This window comes from Eubalaena glacialis, chromosome 18 (assembly GCF_028564815.1).
Source record: "Eubalaena glacialis isolate mEubGla1 chromosome 18, mEubGla1.1.hap2.+ XY, whole genome shotgun sequence".
Lineage (NCBI taxonomy): Eukaryota > Metazoa > Chordata > Mammalia > Artiodactyla > Balaenidae > Eubalaena > Eubalaena glacialis.
Window position 1 is genome coordinate 7,455,811 of NC_083733.1, and position 19,008 is coordinate 7,474,818.

The following is a 19,008-nucleotide window of genomic DNA, read 5'->3' on the forward strand; positions in this document are numbered from 1 at the left end:
AACTTATCCATTCTAGTGTTGATACGCATTGGGGTGGTTTCCCATTTGTACTATTACAACTTGTGCAGCTGTGAACATTCTAGTACATGTCTTTTCATGCACATATGTACACATTTCTGTTGGGTTTATACCCAGGAGTGGAATTCCTGGGTCATAGGATCATTAAATTTAAGTTGTTGTCTCCATTGCTTTGTACTCCAAGCACAGCTTCTCTTTGTTGGCAGCAGTTACTAAACCACTTTGCACTCTTCTCTCTTGGGTGAGATCCCTGGGAGACAAATCAAGAAAAATCCATTTCTCTGCTTTTTAGTCCTGGGTAATTTCAGTTGGCACCAGAGTTTAGAGGATGGAATAAATTGCTTCTTCCAGACAGATTGCTGAAAAACAGGTAGGATTCAAGGCCATCTTCACATTTCTACCGTTAGTTTTCTTGTTCTGACATCTACATGGTTTGATATTAATAATGGCCACTCCAACATTCTTTTGATTAGCGTTTGCTGTTACATCTTTCTTCCATCCTTTTTTGGTGTTGTTGTTAACTGTTATTGTTTTCTCAAAGTGATTATTTTTTAAAAATTTTTATTGGAGTATAGTTGCTTTACAATGTTGTATTAGTTTCTACTGTACAGCAAAATGAATCAGCTATACGTATAAATACATCCCCTCTTTTTTGGATTTCCTTCCCATTTAGGTCACCACAGAGCACTGAGTAGAGTCCCCTGTGCTATACAACCATCCTTTTACTTTTAACCTATCTATATTGTCATATTTAAAGTGGGCATCTTATAGACAGCATACAGTTGAGTCTTGGTTTTTTAAAATCTCATCTGGCATAATAATTGGTATGTTTAGACTGTTTACAATTAATGTAATTATTGATATAGTTAGATTTAGGTCTACTATATGTTATTTGTTTTCTGTTTGCACCCTCTGTTTATTTTCCCCCTGTTCCTCTCCTTTCTTCCCCTCTTTTGGATTATTTGAATATTTTCAGCATTCCATTTTAGCTTATCTATTGGCTTTTTCGGTTATTTTTCTTTGTATTACTTTTTAAATAGTTTCCTTGGGGATTACAATATACATATCTAACCTTTCACAGTCTACTTAGAGCTAATATTTTCCACTTCAGGTACAATGTTACGTGAACTTTTTTACCTAAAAAAAAAAATGTTACGGCCTTACCAGCATATAGTTTCCTTTGCCTGCCATCTTTTATGTTATAATTGTCAATTGTAGGACGTTTACATACATTGAAAAGCCCTTTCAACAGTCATACATATATTAAAGAACTTAAGAGGAGAAAAATAGGCTACATTTACCAAGATATTTACCTTTTCTTGCACTCTCCCTTCATTCCTGAAGTTTCGAGTTTCCCTCTGATACCATTTCCCTTCAGCTGGAAAAACTTCCTTCAGATTTCCTTTTTCATTTTTTTAAAAATAAATTTATTTATTTATTTATTCATTTATTTTTGGCTGCGTTGGGTCTTTGTAGCTGCACACGGGCTTTCTCTAGTTGTGGCGAGTGGGGGCTACTCTTCGTTGCAGTGCGCGGGCTTCTCATTGCGGTGGCTTCTCTTGTTGTGGAGCACGGGCTCTAGGCGCATGGGCTTCAGTAGTTGTGGCACGCGGGCTCAGTAATTGTGGCTCATGGGCTCTAGAGCACAGGCTCAGTAGTTGTGTCACACGGGCTTATTTGCTCCACAGCATGTGGGATCTTCCTGGACCAGGGCTAGAACTGCATTGGCAGGCAGATTCTTAACTACTGAGCCACTGGGGAAGCCCAAGCATTTCTTTTAAAGTAGATTTTACAGCAACAAATTCTCTTACAGAATTTCTTTATTCCTGAGAATGTCTTTATTTTGCTTTAATTCCTGGAAGATATTTTTGCTGGCTATAGAATTATGTGTTGACAGCTCTTTTCTTTCAACACTTTGAAGATGTCATTCACTGTCTCTGACCTCCAGTTTCCAAAGAAATCTACAGTCATTCATATCACTGTTTTCTCTACATGTAGTGTATCATTTTTTTTTCAGACTGATCTCATGATTTTTTTATATCTTCAATTTTCAGCACTTCACTATATGTGTGGGCAAGGTTTTCTTTCAGGTTTTTTTTGTTTTGTTTTGTTTTTGTTTGTTTGTTTTTTACATTTGGGGTTTCACAGAACTTCTTGAATCTTTAAATTTATGTGCTTTGTCAAATCTGGAAAGTTTTCAGCCATTATTTCTTCAAATATATTTTTCTACAGCAACCTCTTTCTTCTCTCTGGTGCTCCAATAACACAAATGTTTTACTTTTAGATATTGTTACACAGATTGCTGACATTCTGCTCATTTTTAAATTTTTAATATTTTTTTCTCTATGTTCTTTAGAGTGGATAATTTCTCTTGCTCTGTCTTCAAGCTCACTGACTTTTTCCTCTGCCATCTCAATTCTGCTATTGCATCCAACCAATGAATCTTTTATTTCAGACGTTGTGTTATTCATTTCTAAAATTTCCATTTGGCTCTTTTTAATAGTTTCTGTTTCTCTGCTGAGAATGTCTAGCTTTCCATTCATTTCAAGAGGGTTTCCTTTTACTTCATGGAGCATAGTTATAATAGTTGGGTTAAAGTCTTTGATATTTTAATATCTGACTCACCTCAGGGCTGACATCTACTGATTATGTTTTCCCTTGAAATTTGGCCACATTTTCCTGGTTCTTTGTGTATCAGGCAATTTTGGATTATATTCTGAACATTTTAGGTAGTAGGTTCTGACACTCTGCGTCCTTTTAAAAATACTCTGGAAAATGTTAATTTTTTCTTGTCTGTTTGTTTTGTTTTAGCAGGCAACCAACTGAGTTAGGTTCAGACCACACATTCTGACTTGCCTTCTGTGAGCAGTGGTTCCCATGCCAGTTCAGTTTCCAAAGCCGTCAGGGTCTGTTCCACTCATGTGCCACTCGGGGTGCTGGTTTATGTTGTACTTTAGTCCATGAGGCCTTTGCTATATTTCTTTGGGTCTGTTCTGCACATGCACAGTTTCTGGGTGAACTCATGATTCATGCTGGGCCATACACAGAATTAGGGAATCATCTTCTCTGCATCTCTCCTTTTCAGGACTTTCCCCACAATCTCCAGCTCCCACAGGCCCCTTTCCATGGATCCTCTGGATAGAAAGATCGATTTTCTCTTAGGGATTTTGGGGTCTGCATCACCCCACACAGTCAGTGAGGCTCCAAGAGAGAGGACAGCTTGGGGTAGGTACACAAGAGAAAAAAAAAAAACCAACACAAAACAAAAATGGGTATTTCCTCTGTAGTCTCAAACTCACTGGGGCCCTTTTTCTGGTTCTCTGGCTAAACAGAGTGTTTCTCTTGGGGTTTTTGTTTTCTTTACTCACTGTGCAGTACCATGACCCAGACTACCCTCGGGACAAAGTCAAGAGATAAAGGAGATTAAACAAACAAACAAACAAAAAAACCCACACAAAAAAAAAAAAACCCAGAAAGAAAACAGGAAACTCCTGTCTTTATGGATGATTCTTAAAGTTTTGACTTTCACCCGCAATCTGCCTACTGTTTTTTACTTTTCAGAGTCCTTGGGTAGTTTCTTTTTGTGTTCTGCCCAGGTTTCTCGTTGTAATTAATGGAAGAAATAGGCTATAGTGGGCTAACTCCATCTTGGCTGGCACCAAGAATCAGGTTACTGTTCTCCAAGCTTTTTCACAACTGTATCCATTTGTAAACTATTTCTCAAGCCCTCACTATGTGCTAGGCTCTGTGCTAGATGCCAGGTATAAAGGGAGAACTAGACAGACACTGTCTGCGCTGACAGCCCCACAGGGAAGAATGACAGTGAATAAGCGAGCACAAAAGGGGTGAGTGTCACCTAGGAGAAGCAGCAAAGCTATGGCGGTTATAAAGGGAATCTAAGAAGCCGTCCCTGAGGAGGTAAGGTTTAAGCTGAGAACTGAAGGAAGAGCGAGAGTATGAGCAAAGGGATGGGCAAGAGGCTTCCCTGTAAAGAGCGCACACTTATGGGCCTTGGGGTGGGGAAGGAGTGACATGTTCTATGGACTGGAGAGAGGTCTGAGCTACCAGTATGGTTACAGAAGGGGAGTGTGGCAGGAGCTGAGGAGGAGGACAGGAGGGGAGGTCACATGAATCTTTTGGGGCCATTTGAGAGATTTTAAATTAGTCCCCTCGGGAAAATGAGAAGCAAAACGTACTCACAATTTTGATATGTTTGGACTCATCCCATTTTACAAATGGGGAAAACAAGGCTCAGAAAGGTAGGCTGGGGCATAGTATTTTACAGATGAAGCAAGAAGGCCCAGAGAGGGGGTGTATATGAGCCACAGAGGGAGAAAATGGCAGACAACGGACTTGCAGCCAAGTATTCGACTCCCTAGTTAGTCAGAGCTATTTCTTCCATTTCTCACCTGCTCCAGGAGTCTCAGTGTAACCTTCGCAAACACGGAGAGCGTGGCTTGGTCGTGTACCATCTTTTTCTTCATTGCTTTTTATCTTTGCAGAGCGGGGGAGATGTGTGGTGGGAGTGCACACATGCACACATGTGAATGCGCGTGTGTGTGAGCCCAACACTGGTAACGTTTCTGACCGTTGTTGGCAGTTTGCCCAGCAGCGTTTTCCACCAGTTCACAGCCCCTGGGGAATTCACTGTGTTTGCCGAGTGTATAACCAGCGAGCGGAACGTGATAGCTCAGAAGCAAGTGACGATACGGGACAAGATGGAGAGGCTCCGTGTGACTGGGTGTTCTGGCCTGTCCACATCAGGAACCAGCCCTCTCTGCTGGGCAGTCTTCAGGGACCTCTGCGGATTCAGGTGGAGCTTGATGGAGGTGAGTCTGCAGAAATGGTCAAGGTCAAGGCAACCTTGATTTGCCCCCGATCTATCCATCCAGCTCCCAGGCTTCAATAAATACTAACAGCAATCACTTATGGAGTTAGTTTCTTAGCCATTCATTTATTTAGCACCTAGTGTATACCAGGAACTGGTCTAAGTGCTTTATATAGTAGCCCACCCAGTACATTTTACGGAGGAAGAAATGGAAGGAAGGTTGAGAAATTTGGCTGAAGTCACAAGGCTAGTAAGCTAGTGAGAGCAACCAGCCTTCTGAAGACCATTTGCATGCCCCTAGTCCCATCACAAGACTTGGACTTCCAAGCCATTTCCTGTTGGGGGAATGTGAATCTCAGCACAGCCAGCATTGACCAGCTTGACACAATCACATTGCCCCCAGTTAGGGCTGATAATCAACTGCAGCAGCTGTTATGGCTGGTGTCCATGCTGATTGCTCACAGTTTCTCTTCTGATTGGTCACAGAGGCCCTTCTGATTGGCCATCATGTCCATTTTGATTGGTCAAGGTATCCATTCTGCTTTGTCATGGCGTCTATTCTGATTGGTCATAGCAATATTTCTCATTGGTCACAACATCCATTCTAATTGGTCACAGCATCCATTCGGATTGGTCACAGTGTCCATTCTGATTTATCAGAACATCATTCTACTTAGCTGGTGCCCATGCAGTTTCAGTTGTTAAATATTTTGAATATCACCCCTTCTGTCAATAGAGACTCTCCCATCCTCAGCGAAGGCAGTATCTTTCCTCAAGGCACAGGTCCAGTCTGAGATCTGGACAGAGGCCTGTTGATATAAACTGAGTGGCACAGAGCTGTGGAGATGAGGACATGTCTCAGTCCAACCTCATACCACCTGAAGCCTCACTCACAGCAGTAACTTCATGGATCTATAACGGGACTTTAAGCACAGTGCTTGGGGCTCCGTTCTGTTCTGGTGTGCTTGTTGGCTGAAGATGGCTTGCTAGGTGCACCTGGAAAAACTTAAGATAATCTTTTTGCATTCTACAAATATAACTGAGTGACTACTCTTTGTCAGGTATGGGGGGAGGCAGCAATAAACCTGAAAGTCAGGGCTCCTGTTCTCAGAGGGCTTACATCAACACCATCAGCAGCAACAGCATCACTCAAACAGGAAATATACTATCTTGGTTTCTATTGGAAAGAATCTTAAATTAGTGGTTTAAATCATATTTTTTAAGAGTCAACCACAATATTTAGCATCCAGTTAGGATAACCAGCCCCAGTCTGTAAGGGAGCCCCATATTAATGTGAACAGGCTGAGTTCTCTCGTTGGGCAGGGTTTCAGGCAGTTAGTCGTGGAGATGGAAAGGGCTTCACTGCTTCGGCTTAAGACAAGACCGGAGGCTAATTCTCATGCATAAAAATCAGCCACACACTTAAGAGATGCTACCTTTTGAGCCTTCCTCGCCACAAGGATATCTCTATCAACAAAATGTTCTGATGTTTTTACTACAAACTTTTAAGTTTACGGTAACACATGCATAGTATAAATAATTAGAGGGACTTCCCTGGTGTCCAGTGGTTAAGACTCCACGCTCCCAATGCAGGGGGCCCGGGTTTGATCCCTCATCAGGGAACTAGATCCTGCATGCTGCAACTAAGAACCCGCACGTGGCAATGAAGATCCTATGTGCTGCAATTAAGACCCGGCGCAGCCAAATAAATAAAATTAAAATAAAATAAAATAAATAAAATAATTAGAATATGCAGGTGAGCAGAGAGGGCCCTGAAAGAAAAATCACTCATGAACCCAATACTCAGAGATAATCCGTTTTAATATTTGGGTGGGGAGGATATATCCTTACATATGTCTTTATATCCATATCTATGTCTATATGTGGAATCTGACTTCACAACGGGAGTCTGAACTATCTCAGTATAATCTACTGCATGACTGACATTCTTAAATGTGTCTTACTCCACCTAGGAACAGGGGTGACTTACACTGTGCTGTCAGGTAACACAAGCCTGGCTGAGTTCACCACACAGAGGGGCCCGCTCCCCTACAGTCTGACCCTGGATGGAGCAGTCCGGCAATGGATGGGCCCAGGGCTGCACCACTTGGAGATTCGAGCCACCAGCAACACCACCACCTCTGCCCCCTCCAGAAACATCACCATCCACTTCGTGGAGCCCCTGTCAGGCCTGTAGACCTCCTGGGCTTCTGGCAACTTGGAGCTTGGACAGGACCTACTGGTCAATGTCTCGGCGGCTCACGGCATCCCGGAGAGGCTGACCTTTGAGGTGGCAGGACTCAATGCAACCTTCTCCCATGAGAAAGAGAGCCTTGGGGGGCCATTTGGGACTTACCACGTGGCAGTTCCTCTTGAAGGTACTTGGAGTTTGTGGCTCCCCTTCCAAACCTCCCTCCTCTTCCCTTCCTGACTTGGTGTCCAGGGTTCTGCCAGCCAGTTTTTCAGTGTGTCCTAGACAAAAAGATGGTTCACAGCATCCAGTCTGGGTCACAAAATAAGGAAGAGACAGATATTACCTGCAGTTATAGAACTTATAGTCATAGGGATTCTCAGCTTTGGCACTTCTGACATTTGGGACCAGATAATTCTTTGTTGCGGGGACCGCCCTGTCCACTGTAGGATGTTTAGCAGCATCCCTGGCCTCGACACACCAGGTGCCAGTAGCCCCAGCCCCCAAGTCATGACAACTACAGATGTCTCCAGACGTTGCCAACTGTGCCCTGGGGAGCAAAATCACCCCCACTGAGAATCACTGGAAGAGAGCAGGAGTACTTGGATTCCTTCCATCATTTCTAGAGGAGGATGTGTTTCGGGAAACTGCAGCCCACGCCCTGCGGGGGAGAGATGGGTAAAAACTAAAGGGTGGGAGAGAGAGGAACAAAAGAGGAGGTGTCAGGAGGCTGGCTGGAATAGAGATAGGGCAGCAGACTGGCTGGCACCAGCCAGGGCAGGAGGCCACAGCTGACGTGCATTTAATCTGGAAAGAACAGAGCGTCTCTGAGGGCAGTGTGGTGAGGTCAGCAGGCAGGAATGTGATGAAGGTGGCAGAGTCTCCAGCCCACCCAGGTCCGCTACCCTGGACCTCAGAGGTGTGTGAGAAAGGGGGTAATGATGTGCAGGTATGGGCTACCATGCCCTCAGCAAGGGATGTGGCAAAAGAGATGGCAGAAGGAACGACAGAGTCAAGAAGAGAAACACTGCAATTTTGCCAGGTACCAAAGGTACAGTTTGGAACAGGAAGAATCTGGAAATGAAATGGAATGACAATGGAAAATATAATACAGAGGCTGTAATTAAAATGCAAATTATTTTTGTCTCTTATAAAAGCTACTTGGTAGGAGGTAAGAGAGAAAATCTCCATACACCCTGTGACTTTGGGGCTCACTCTTAGATGATAAGCAGTCTTCTCTTCCCCATGAGAAAAACAGACTGGATGCCTCCAGGGATGAAGGGAGTGAGGGGGGAAGGAAAGGGAACCAGGTAGGACAGGAAGGTCCTCACTTGGTGGAGCTGGCCTTGCTCTCACCGCCCAGCAGACGTTTGCAGCCGCCTCTCGTAGGAGCTTCTATGGGCTCTTGAGGCTCCCTGCTGGACCCCTGGGACCACAGCTCCTGGGGTGGGGGTGGTGCCTCTCCTTAGAGGCCACGTCGGCTCAGCTGGTGCTTCTCCTGTCACCAACAGGGTCCCTTTCTCTGTTCTCCTCATCCTCTCTAACCTCTCCAGCCCCCCCCCCCCCACACACAAGGCTAACATCTGGTCCATAGAAAATTCTCACCCAGTCCTCGGCTGCTTCCAGCCGACTGTAGTCATTTCCCAAATGCAGAAATGCTGCCTTTCCTCTCTCCCCTTCCCTTTCCCTCCACCCGTCATAGATCATTCCTAGGGCATGAGGAAGGAACCTGTTCACGGGGGTTCCCAGCCTCAGAGAACACACACCCAGCTCACCAAGGGCCCTCTCTGAAGACCTTCCCTCCAGGCTTGAGAAGAGAAGAAGGTAGCACCCGCCACCTCTGCCCCATGCGGGAGGCAAGGGGGCGGGGATACTCATGTAGCAGCGGCTCTCTCCAAGTCTTCTGACAAATCCTCCTCTCCCCTCCCCACTCTCTCCACCCTTTTAAAACCGTGTTGGGCCTCCTCCTGCTGGAATCTCCTCTCTCATCTGGCAAATGAGCACCTGCTCATCCTGTGAACTTCAGCTCTAGCCCCTGCCCCACCTCATTAACCATTTCTTTCTCCCCCAAGGTAGAAGCAGACCCCCAACTCCATGCCCACACTGCCTCCCATGCCGATTCCCACCCTGGAGTGTCCCACATGCCTACTAGACCATAAGGCCTTGAGGACAAGGACCATGTTTCATTCACCTGTGTCCCCAGAGCCTTGCACCATGCCTGGCATACATCAGGGATACATTACATTCTTCGATGATGAAAGAGTCAGATACTGCCATCAGAGGACTGGAGAAGCACAGGCTGGGAGAACTGTCTCAGAGCAAGTTAAACAATTTATTACAATGCCCATAATTCTCCACCCTTTGCATTGCAGGCACCTTTCTGGTCACTGTGCTGGTGAGGAACGCCTTCTCAAACTTGAGTTTGAAAATTGGAAGCATCACTGTCACAGGTAAGAATTTTCTGCAAGGGGGTATAAAACTTGTGACCAGGAGTTTAGGGCATTGCACTTCCTCGGGAATCTAGTGAGGGGCCCCTCAAAACAGAGCTTTGAATACTTATTTTGTTCTACAGATATTAAGAATTCTCTGGTTACTCTAAATAGGCAATAATGTAAGCAATATAACATCCAACCATTGATACAGAATTCTAAAACATTCGAATTTGTATTAGTTACACTGCTGTAGGCTTCAAATAATAGAAAGCCCAACATAAGTGGCTTTAAGTTGAAGTCTTATTATCTTACATAACTAAGAAGTTAGTTCCAGGGTTGGTTCAGTGGCTCAGTGTCACCAGCGAGGACCCAGGCTCAGTCTGTCATTCTGCTCTGCCATCCTCAGAGCTTTTGCTTGGTCCTTAGGCTTGTGTCTCATGCAATCAAGATGGCTGCCGCAGTTCCAGACATCACATGTCAACCCAGCATTATCCAGCAGCAGCAGAAACCCATTTCCCCCTGTGCATCTCTTTTTATTAGGGAAAAAAATCTTTCCCACTAGTCCCCAGCAATCTTCCCTTTAGATACCATTGGCCAAAGTAGGGTCAGGTGCCCAGCTGTAAGGGATGCTGGGAATCCAGCATTTTTAGACTCTGTGGGAGAAGATGGATTCTGACAGCCAAGAGGAAGAGCAGGGTATTGGCTGTTGGTAGGCAGCCAATAGTAGATGTCACTGTCTTAAAATTCACCTTGACTGGGTTTGCCAGGACTTTTGAGTAGCAAGAGAAAGAAAAGCAGTTCAAAATGGCTCGAGCCAAAGGAAATTTTATCAAGTCAGAAAATAAAAGTCCAGGGTTTAGGCACAGCAGGATCCAGCCACTCAATGTCTTCAGAAATCTGCCTCTCTCCATCTCTTGGTTCTATGTTGGCTTCAGTCCGACTCCCTCTTCCCAAGTAGTAGCAAGATGGCCGCAGGCTTCAGTCCTTAACCCCAGAGGAGAAAGAGCATCTCTGGGTTGATATTTTCAGAACAAGTCCTGAGGCTGCCTCTCACTTGCCTAAGCTTGGTTCACGGTCCCTACTAGACCTGTTGCTGAGACCAGAGGGAAGTGGTACTCAGGGCAGACCAGGATCACACGTCCACCCCGGAACATGATGTAGGATCAGATTCACCCAAAGGACTGAGGGTGGGGAGGGATGGTCCCCCAGGGAAAATATCATCTGTAAGTGCCATTAGCAAAAGAAGGGGGCATGGATGCCTGGACGGGGGAAGAAAATATGAGATGTCCGTTCTACTTACTGTCCACAGTCCTCCTAGGAGTTTCCACGTATGAAATTTGAAGTCCAGGGAGGTTAACTGACTTTGCAAAAGTCACTCAGCTAATTCATGGCAGGATCAGGGTAGCAACAATTTCTCTGGATTTCTTCATTCAGGGCTATTGGACCATCTTCCTTCTTACGGTTAAGAAAGATCTCTATCTGGCATTTTAGCTTTGTTTTGTATAATTTTACAGACCTTCAAACTTATCATTGTGAGAATAAGAATTCACTGAGAGGGAATTTTTTAAAGATCAGTAATACCCTGATCTTAAAACATCCAAGTCACCAGGGCCTAGTGAATCACATGGAATGACCAACCCTAAGTGCTTAGCTTAATCACTACACTTTAATTAGACATTAATCAAACTCACATTTCAATATCTTCAGAGCATATCAGCTGAGAGTACCTTTTCCATTTTTTTTAACTTGACACACTAATATTCTTTACAGATGAATAGATGACAAAGCAATAATATATACAGCACAGCGTTCAGTCCTCCTGGAGCTTTGAGAAATAAGGGTTGCCTTCAGCCTTCTTTACGGATGAGGCATCTAAGACTCAGAAAGAGTAACTAACCTGCCGAGGTTCGCACGGCCATTAAGAGGCCAATGAATGGATCCAGAAACACACCATGGTGTGCTGAGTCCAGCTCCTACCAGCCCGCCAGAGCTGGTTGTGCCCATCTCTTCCCACTATGCATTCAGTGAGGTCAACTTGGTATCCTGAAATCTGCCTTTATGGGAACATTTGCACCACAGAAAATAGCATATGAGATGAGGGCTCCCCACCCTCACCCTTCAACTGGCAGGTAAACATTAATGGTGAACAGCTGCAAGTCTGACCTTAATCTTGTTCTACCTGCCATTGGCAGCTGCCTGCCTCTTTCTTACCTGCCAAAGAACTGTCTATAGCCCAGCGGTGAACATGACGGTTTTGCTTTTGACCCATTTCCTAAAACCTGAATATTCTCTGTGTGTCCCTAAACAATTTCCAAAGACAGGCAGATACTCCCAGGGCATCCTCAGCGTACCCTCTGACTCTGCCCTTTGGTGACCTTATAAACACCACCAACGTCTGACACCCATCCCCACTGTGTTCATAGTTCCTTCCAGTCTCCAAGAACCACCTGGAACAAAGGCTCAGGAAAAGAATGTGAGTATTTTTTTTTAAAACACTCAACCTCACAAGAAAAAGATGTCTAAGTACTCTGTTTTAGTCTTGAATTTGGGCTTTTTGGTGCTAACAGCCAGAGCACTAGCAATCACTGAGGCTTCTTCTGTTTAAAAAGAAACCCAGAAGGATTGAAATCAAATGAAGCATGCCCTCTAACCACAACAGCATCACGTTATAAATCAATAATAAGTTATCTAGGATGTGTAGATATCTCTCAGACATCTTGGAACTTAAACAGCACACTTCTTAAAAAAAAGATCAATGGGTCAAAGGAAAAAAACACAAGGATATTTTAAAATATTTTAAGTGATAATGACAATACAACCTATCCAAATTTATGGGATACAGCTAAGGCAGTGCTCAGATGGAAATTCATGGCTTTTAATGCTTATATTAGAAAAAAGGCCCAGGTCTTTTGGTATTTATAGCAAGACCAAGTCTTTGACTCCTTGCTGTTGACATTGCTCATGCATGCATTTATTCAATAACAAGATTTATTGTGCCTCTACAATGTTCAAGGGTTGGTATTAGGGGCTGGGGAAACAATGGTGAATAAACAGATGTGGTCCCTGCCTTCATGAAGCTTAATGGGTGAGACTAACTAACAAATTAGCATCTAATTAAGAATTGTGATGCATCTAACTAGAACCAATACAGCGCAGTGACAGCAACTAACAGAGGGTGGACTAGCAAATGTGATCCGACATGGGCTCCTGAGAGGTAACGTTCAAGTGGGGACCTGGAGATAGGACAGTCAGCCATCCTGGAAAGCAGAACCAGAGCTGTCTAGGTATGTAGATGAGAAGGCCCTGAGGCCTGTTGTCGGAGGCGGGGAGGATGCAGGAGATTATAGAGACAGACAGAGGCCAAATCACATGGGGTCTCAGGTGCCAAGGCAAGGGGGTTGAGTTTTATTCTCAAACTGTAGAGACCCCTGGGGACTGAGTTCTGCCACCACCTCCTGTTATTCCCAGGACAAGCCCTCTGGGCCTGAGCTGTTTAACAGGTCTAACCGGAACTGATCCTGGAACACACCACATGCCTGCCAACCCCTTTCCTTGAATCCATGTGGTCTCCATTGTTGCCCCAGCTCGCCCTCACTCCTCCTCCTTCCCCGTCTCGATGGCCCTGGGGTCCTGTCCTCTGGAAAGCTTGCCCTGACACCAGCTGTCTGCTGTGTAGAGGTAATAGCTTGGTGCTGTCCTCTGCTCCAGACACAAGAGGAAGCGCGTCACTCATTTTTCTCATCTGATCCACAGCAGCCCCAGGAGTCAGACACTGTCAAACCCTTAGGGGGAACAGATGTTCTTAACCTACTTCCTCCCTCATCTATTATCACCATCCCCTGAGCCCTCTCTACTGCAGCAGTTAGCACTCTGCGTTTTAATTGTTGGTCTCCTTGTCTGTCAGACTAGATATAAGGGGTGGGGGTGGGGGGGCTGGGTCTCTATTCCTGTATCTCCAGGCCTCAAGCACAGGGCCTGGCCCAGAGCAGGCTCTGTTAATGCAGCTGAACGCGTGATGAACCCTGGGCACTCAGCCCGCACTCGGCCTAGTCACTTACCCAGTGATCCATCCCCTGCAGGCTAAGGGGATCAGACAGGCCTGTCTCCACTCCATGTCTCACACTGTGGCCACCCCTGGCACAGACTGCTCTGGGGCACAAGGTGGGGTGCCAACTGTGGAGGGCGTCTCACCAGCCAGCTGCTTTTCCTGCAGAGAGATAGAGGGGATGTGGAGCTGTGCGTGGAACCTGGTCAGTACTTGGATCCTTTCACGACAGTGACTCTGGGCTGGCCAGACAGTAACAAGGACTTTCGCTTCCAGTGGGCATGTGGTAGGTGACCTTAGAACTCTGAACCGTCCTACCTCACCACGGAGTGATGGACAGCGGTCAGCTTTTGCTGCTCTTTTTCTTAACCTTCACACCAGGATTACTCATGCTTGACATTTTGTGTGCCTTGTATGTGCCAGAGATTGTGAATTCCACGGAAATGGGAGGTGGGGGGAAGCAGTGGCAAACCACGATGGGGGTGGCCCTGAAGGCAGGCAACCAGGAGAGGCACTATCTGTAGAGAATTTAGGAACAATAGTTAAACCCTAAAACTCAGCCTGCTTTTTTATTATCACCACAAACAACGTTAGTGGTAAATACTCCTCCCCTCTTGGACTGAACCCCTCTTTTAACCTCCACGCTCTTGGTATGCCACTGAGAAGATAGTTTAGAAGGAAGAAGTGATGAGGCCTTTTCTGACAAACCAAGGTGGTAGCACTAGCACTTATTTTTAAGAAATGGTTGCTCTCCTTTTTATAGGGATATATCCTAGCTATGCACACACTCTTTTAGAAATAAAATGAATGCCATTCATACTGTACATATTGCTTTTGTTACCCTTTTTTTTCATTGAACAATATATCCCACATATTTTCATGTCTTGGTATCTTCTTCTCCATCTTGATTTTCATAATAACTGCATAATAGACTGTCAAGTTGCTGTATGATCATTTATTTACCAGTGCCCTCTTTTTGGACATTGAGGTTGTTTCAAATTATTTGCCCTTATAAACAACGCTGTAATGAACATCCTTACAGTTCAATCTTTATTTGCGACTGTGGTTACTTTCATAAACAAGTTCCCAGAAATGGAATAACTGGGTCAAAAGTCATGCAACATTTGAAGTCTTTTGATATTAATTGGTAAGTGCTCAGGACATCCTTCAGCATGTCAGTTCTTGTTATCTGAATTAATAGAGGATACAAATATAGGCTTTAGGTGACTGAGCTGATGACCTGCCCAGGCATATCCTGTGAATGACTACACATCAGGGGTAGTTGGGGTAGTGGATACACATTAATCAACAGAGTTGAAGGGCAAGGGACACAGAGACTTACTGAGTTGGTACAAAGCAGGAGATGACATGCAGCCTCCCAGATAGAGATACAGCCTCCCAGGTCCCCAATGTACCACACAGAGACAAACATTTGTGGACAATCACTTACACCAGGGACAAGAAGGTGCCTTCTCCCAGGCGGGGCTGTATATCCTCTGGGCGCCTCTCCTGCTCTGTGCTGGCCTGCTCACCAGTGCAAGTCACTGATGCAAAACAAGCCAACATATCCTGCAGGTTTGCTCAGAGTCTGGGTGAAGCGGGGGTCATTTTCCCAGAAACATTCTTCCGTTGCACCATTCCTTCAACCTGAAAGTAAAATTAAAAAAAAAAAAATCTCTATTAGGAACCAATTTTCTTATCCATGACCCATTTCTTCTAAAAACCCCAAACCAGAAGGTAGCCACATGTGTCAAGTTCAAGGTTCCTGGATGGATCACAGTGTTGGCCCACCTCTCTCTCTCAGGGCACTGCTGGGCTCAGTGGAGAGACTGTGTTGAGAGGCAGCTGCTCCGCACAGACCAGAGGGAGCTGGGTGCCACCGTCCTGCCTGCCGACGCCTGACTCTGCTGTTACCCTGTGCCTGGCAGTCTGGAGAGGCCAGGGGCTGGAGAACCTGGAGGAGCAGTGCCTCTACGTGTCTGCCCCCCCTGGAACTCAGGCCACGAGTCAGGTGGGAGCACAAGAGCAAACTCCTGCAGGGCTGCCATTTGGCCAACACGTACTGAGTACCAGCTCTGGCTACACTGACTAAGGGGCAGGACGTACAGTGGTGGGTAAAACCAGACCCAGTCTCAGTTCTCACTGGGGTTACTTGGTGATCAGCAGTGGTTCACACAAATGAATGGAAGGAGAGAGCGCGCCTCTATGACAACTTCCCCGACTCGGGGTCAGGGAAGGCTGCCCTCAGCAGAGATGTGAAGACAGAAGGGGAATTAACTTGGCCAGGAAAAGGGAGGGCGGGAGAGAGAACAGACAGTCAAGGGAGGGAGCATACAATAATCCGGAAGTGAAAGAGGCTGGTGTGGCTGGGGCATGGAGGAAGAGCAGGCAGGGCCTGGCTCCGGCAGGGCCTTGAGGGTTATGTCAGACACATGATTTCGGTCTTTATCCTAAGAGTTCTGGAAAGCCACCCAAGACTTTTAAGTAGGCTGGGAGCATGATCACGTGTTGCTTCCAAACGCTCTGGTAGCAGGGTGGAGAAGTGGCTGGGGCGGGGTCGGGGGGCGGCGAGAGAGGACTCAGGGAGGTTGCTTAGGCACTTGCAAGAATCAAGGTGAGAGTTCAAGGTAGTAGGCTATCAGTTGGGTCCCTGAAGGAAGCAGATGGCTCACTCAAATTGGGAACGGAGGGGAGTTGGATAAAGGGTCTATTTACAGACAAAGGCAGGGATAAGGGGATCAACCAGGGATGACAATGCAGGACTACAACAGTAGGAAGCCATTGTCCCTCTTAGGCCTGCAGGGGTAAGAGAAGGGGATGGCACCACTGGAACCCCCTTGGGAGCTGCAGCTGCGGGAGAGGTGCCCCCGGCACGAGCTGTGGCCTTGGCCAGAGGAACACGGCCTCTGCCAACTGCAGTCCATTTGGTAAGGAGCAGGGAAAGTGGTGAATAACTATCCCAACCTCTCTCCTCTCAATGCTCCCCATTGGCTGGGCCCATTGGCTGGTGTGGAGGCTTGGTGATGCAGTCTATGGAGATGAGTCCCTGGCGCACAGAGCCACAGAGCTGATGGCAAGTGGGCTGCAGGGGCAAATGGAGAATGTCTGGCTCACTTGCACTAGGGTAGACGTGAAGACAGAAGTGGGGAGATTCAAGAGCTATTATAAAGCTCATACTGAAAGGACTGGGGATGGGTTGGACCCAGCAGGAGTCAGTGATCTCTCACTGGCTCACGTGAGGGAATATGACATTACATAGAAGGCCCAGAACTCGGGTCCAGACGTGTGGGCCCATGTTCCATCCCCCACTCAGGAGTTGTGTCACTGGGACTAATCACACAACTCTCTGAGCTCAGTTTGCTCGTCTGTGATACGGGGATTCTGATAGGGTTGTGGTCAGCACTGGCTAAGCTAATAACAATGGGATGTGGCATGTGCGCTGTAAAATCACAGGATTCACTGATCATTATTAGCACTCGAAAGAATCATGGAAATTGACTGCTCTTATCCCCTCACTTTACAGGTGAGGAAACTGAGGCTCAGAGAGGTTAAGTGACTTGTGCAAAGCGGTCATTCACAAGTGGCAGGGGCGGGATTGGAGCCTAGGGTCCTCTCTCAGCCTCAAGCACTTTCCGTGTCGTTCTCCTGTGCAGTGAATGAAATGGGAATTCAGGCAGGAACGAATCGCTCCATCTTCGTGCCCTGGTTTTGGTTGTGGCAGAAGTTGTTTTTATTCCATCTTTCACTTGACAAAGCCATTTCCTACCTTCTCAAAGGACTTGAGAAGAACTGGACAAAAGACCAGGCGGGCGGCCACAACGTCTGAGGGAGCATCCCTGCTCCGTTCTCTGTCTCCCTTTCAGCTGTGAGGAGAACTGCAGGCCAGTGAATGCCAGCAGGGACGTTATGCTCAAGGTCACCATGGGGGACAAGTCTGCAGCAGCCGTGTTCAGCTGGTATTTAGATGACACCCCGCTGGAGAAGGTGAAGACACTGGCAGCCTCTCAAAAACAGAAACATCTTCCCACTTTGATTGACCAGACCTGAGTCACATGCCCAGGACTGAGCTGGGGGTTGGTCAACTCCACTCAGAGCCCGAGGAGTAGGAGTCGGGGGCTGGGGAGCATTGGTCAGAAGACAGAACGGATGCAGCGGAGCAGAAACAATAGGGAAACATCGCAGCAGATGCTGTGAGTGCCCCAGCCCATCCTTACCAGGCTGATGCAAGCATCCCCCAGCTGCGATGGGGCGGCTGCTGGCCAATAACTGTGGGGTCTAACAGCCCAGCCCCCTGGGCTCTGAGTGAGACAATTTCTGTGGTGCAGCTTATGCTCCAGAGCTCCCCATGGGATCAGGCTGAATGAAGCTGGATGCCTCCCGAAACCACTTCTTTGCCTTGTTTCATTCTCCACACCATTTGGCTTCCCTCCCTGCCCTCCTGGTTTTGCCTGGGACCCCTCCCTCGTAAATGCCCTGCACACAAATCCTCGTCTCAGGCTCTGCTTCCAGGGAACCTGGCCAAGGACAAACACCCTAACACGGCTGGAGATGGGCTATTTGGGCTGACCTCAGGAAAGCAGGTGATACTGCCGTCCATCCATTGGAGACAAATCCGAAAGGCCTCCCAGGGTCAGAAGCCACTGCCCTGCTGAGTCCTGTAGGCTGGCTGCAGCCTCAGGGGCCCTGGGCTGTGCTCTCTTTCAGGCCGAGCCCCTCCCGGAGGCCTGCAGACTCCAAGGATTCTGGACGCGTTCTTTCATCCTCCTTCAGAGCGACACCGCCACCCTGCTGCTGAACAGCTCCTTCCTGAGGACCCGCAGCCAGGCCACCGGAATCAGAGCCAGAGGTGGGAAGGCCTCCTTCCGTCTCTTGTCACGGATCCTGTCTCTTGCAGACAGTGAACAAGACAAACCCAGGAGCGCTGAAACAGGGGACATCAGTGCAGGGTCGGGGCCATACACAGACTCCGGTGTGAATCCCACCACCGCCACCTTCTAACTGGAAGACTTCAGGCATCGGATTCAAGCTCTCTGTGCCTCAGTTTCCTCTCATGCAAACGGCACAACAGAAACACCCGCCTCTGAACTGTATGATGCAGGGTGGATGACACACCACCAGTGGTAAAAGCAGATCGTCCTGGGGTGTGCAGCCTGCGTGTCCTGCCAGGCGATTCAGCGCTTCTCACTTAAAACAAGCCCAGAGCAGCAGGAAAAGTAGACTCTCAAAAAGATAAATAATGGGGTGATTATTCCTTTTCAGATGCATTCCTTTGATTCAGTATTTCTCAGAGTGGCCCATAGACCACCCGCCCAGGATAACCTGGGGTACTAGGTTAAAATGCACACTCCTGGGTTCACCCCAAACCTTCTGAATTAAGTGTAGGCCAGGGAATTCATTTTAATTGATTAAAATTCTCTATGCCCAGCTCTTCCAGGTGTGAACTCCTTTTGAAAAACCAGGTGATTATAACAGGTGGTGTGGGGTATTGGCGCAG

At 46.9% G+C, this 19,008-nt stretch overlaps 1 protein-coding gene across 1 annotated transcript in view; it reads left to right on the forward strand.

The window, feature by feature from the left end:
• The window catches only part of LOC133077604 (polycystin-1-like protein 2), an 82,633-nt gene that overhangs the window by 15,891 nt on the left and 47,734 nt on the right, over nt 1-19,008 (forward strand). The window contains 11 exon segments of the mRNA XM_061172415.1: nt 4,619-4,809; nt 4,812-4,847; nt 6,820-7,224; nt 9,410-9,487; nt 11,893-11,942; nt 13,683-13,800; nt 15,319-15,385; nt 15,387-15,498; nt 15,500-15,525; nt 17,378-17,498; nt 18,219-18,360. Of these exon segments, the coding sequence (XP_061028398.1) occupies nt 4,619-4,809; nt 4,812-4,847; nt 6,820-7,224; nt 9,410-9,487; nt 11,893-11,942; nt 13,683-13,800; nt 15,319-15,385; nt 15,387-15,498; nt 15,500-15,525; nt 17,378-17,498; nt 18,219-18,360 (1,346 nt within the window).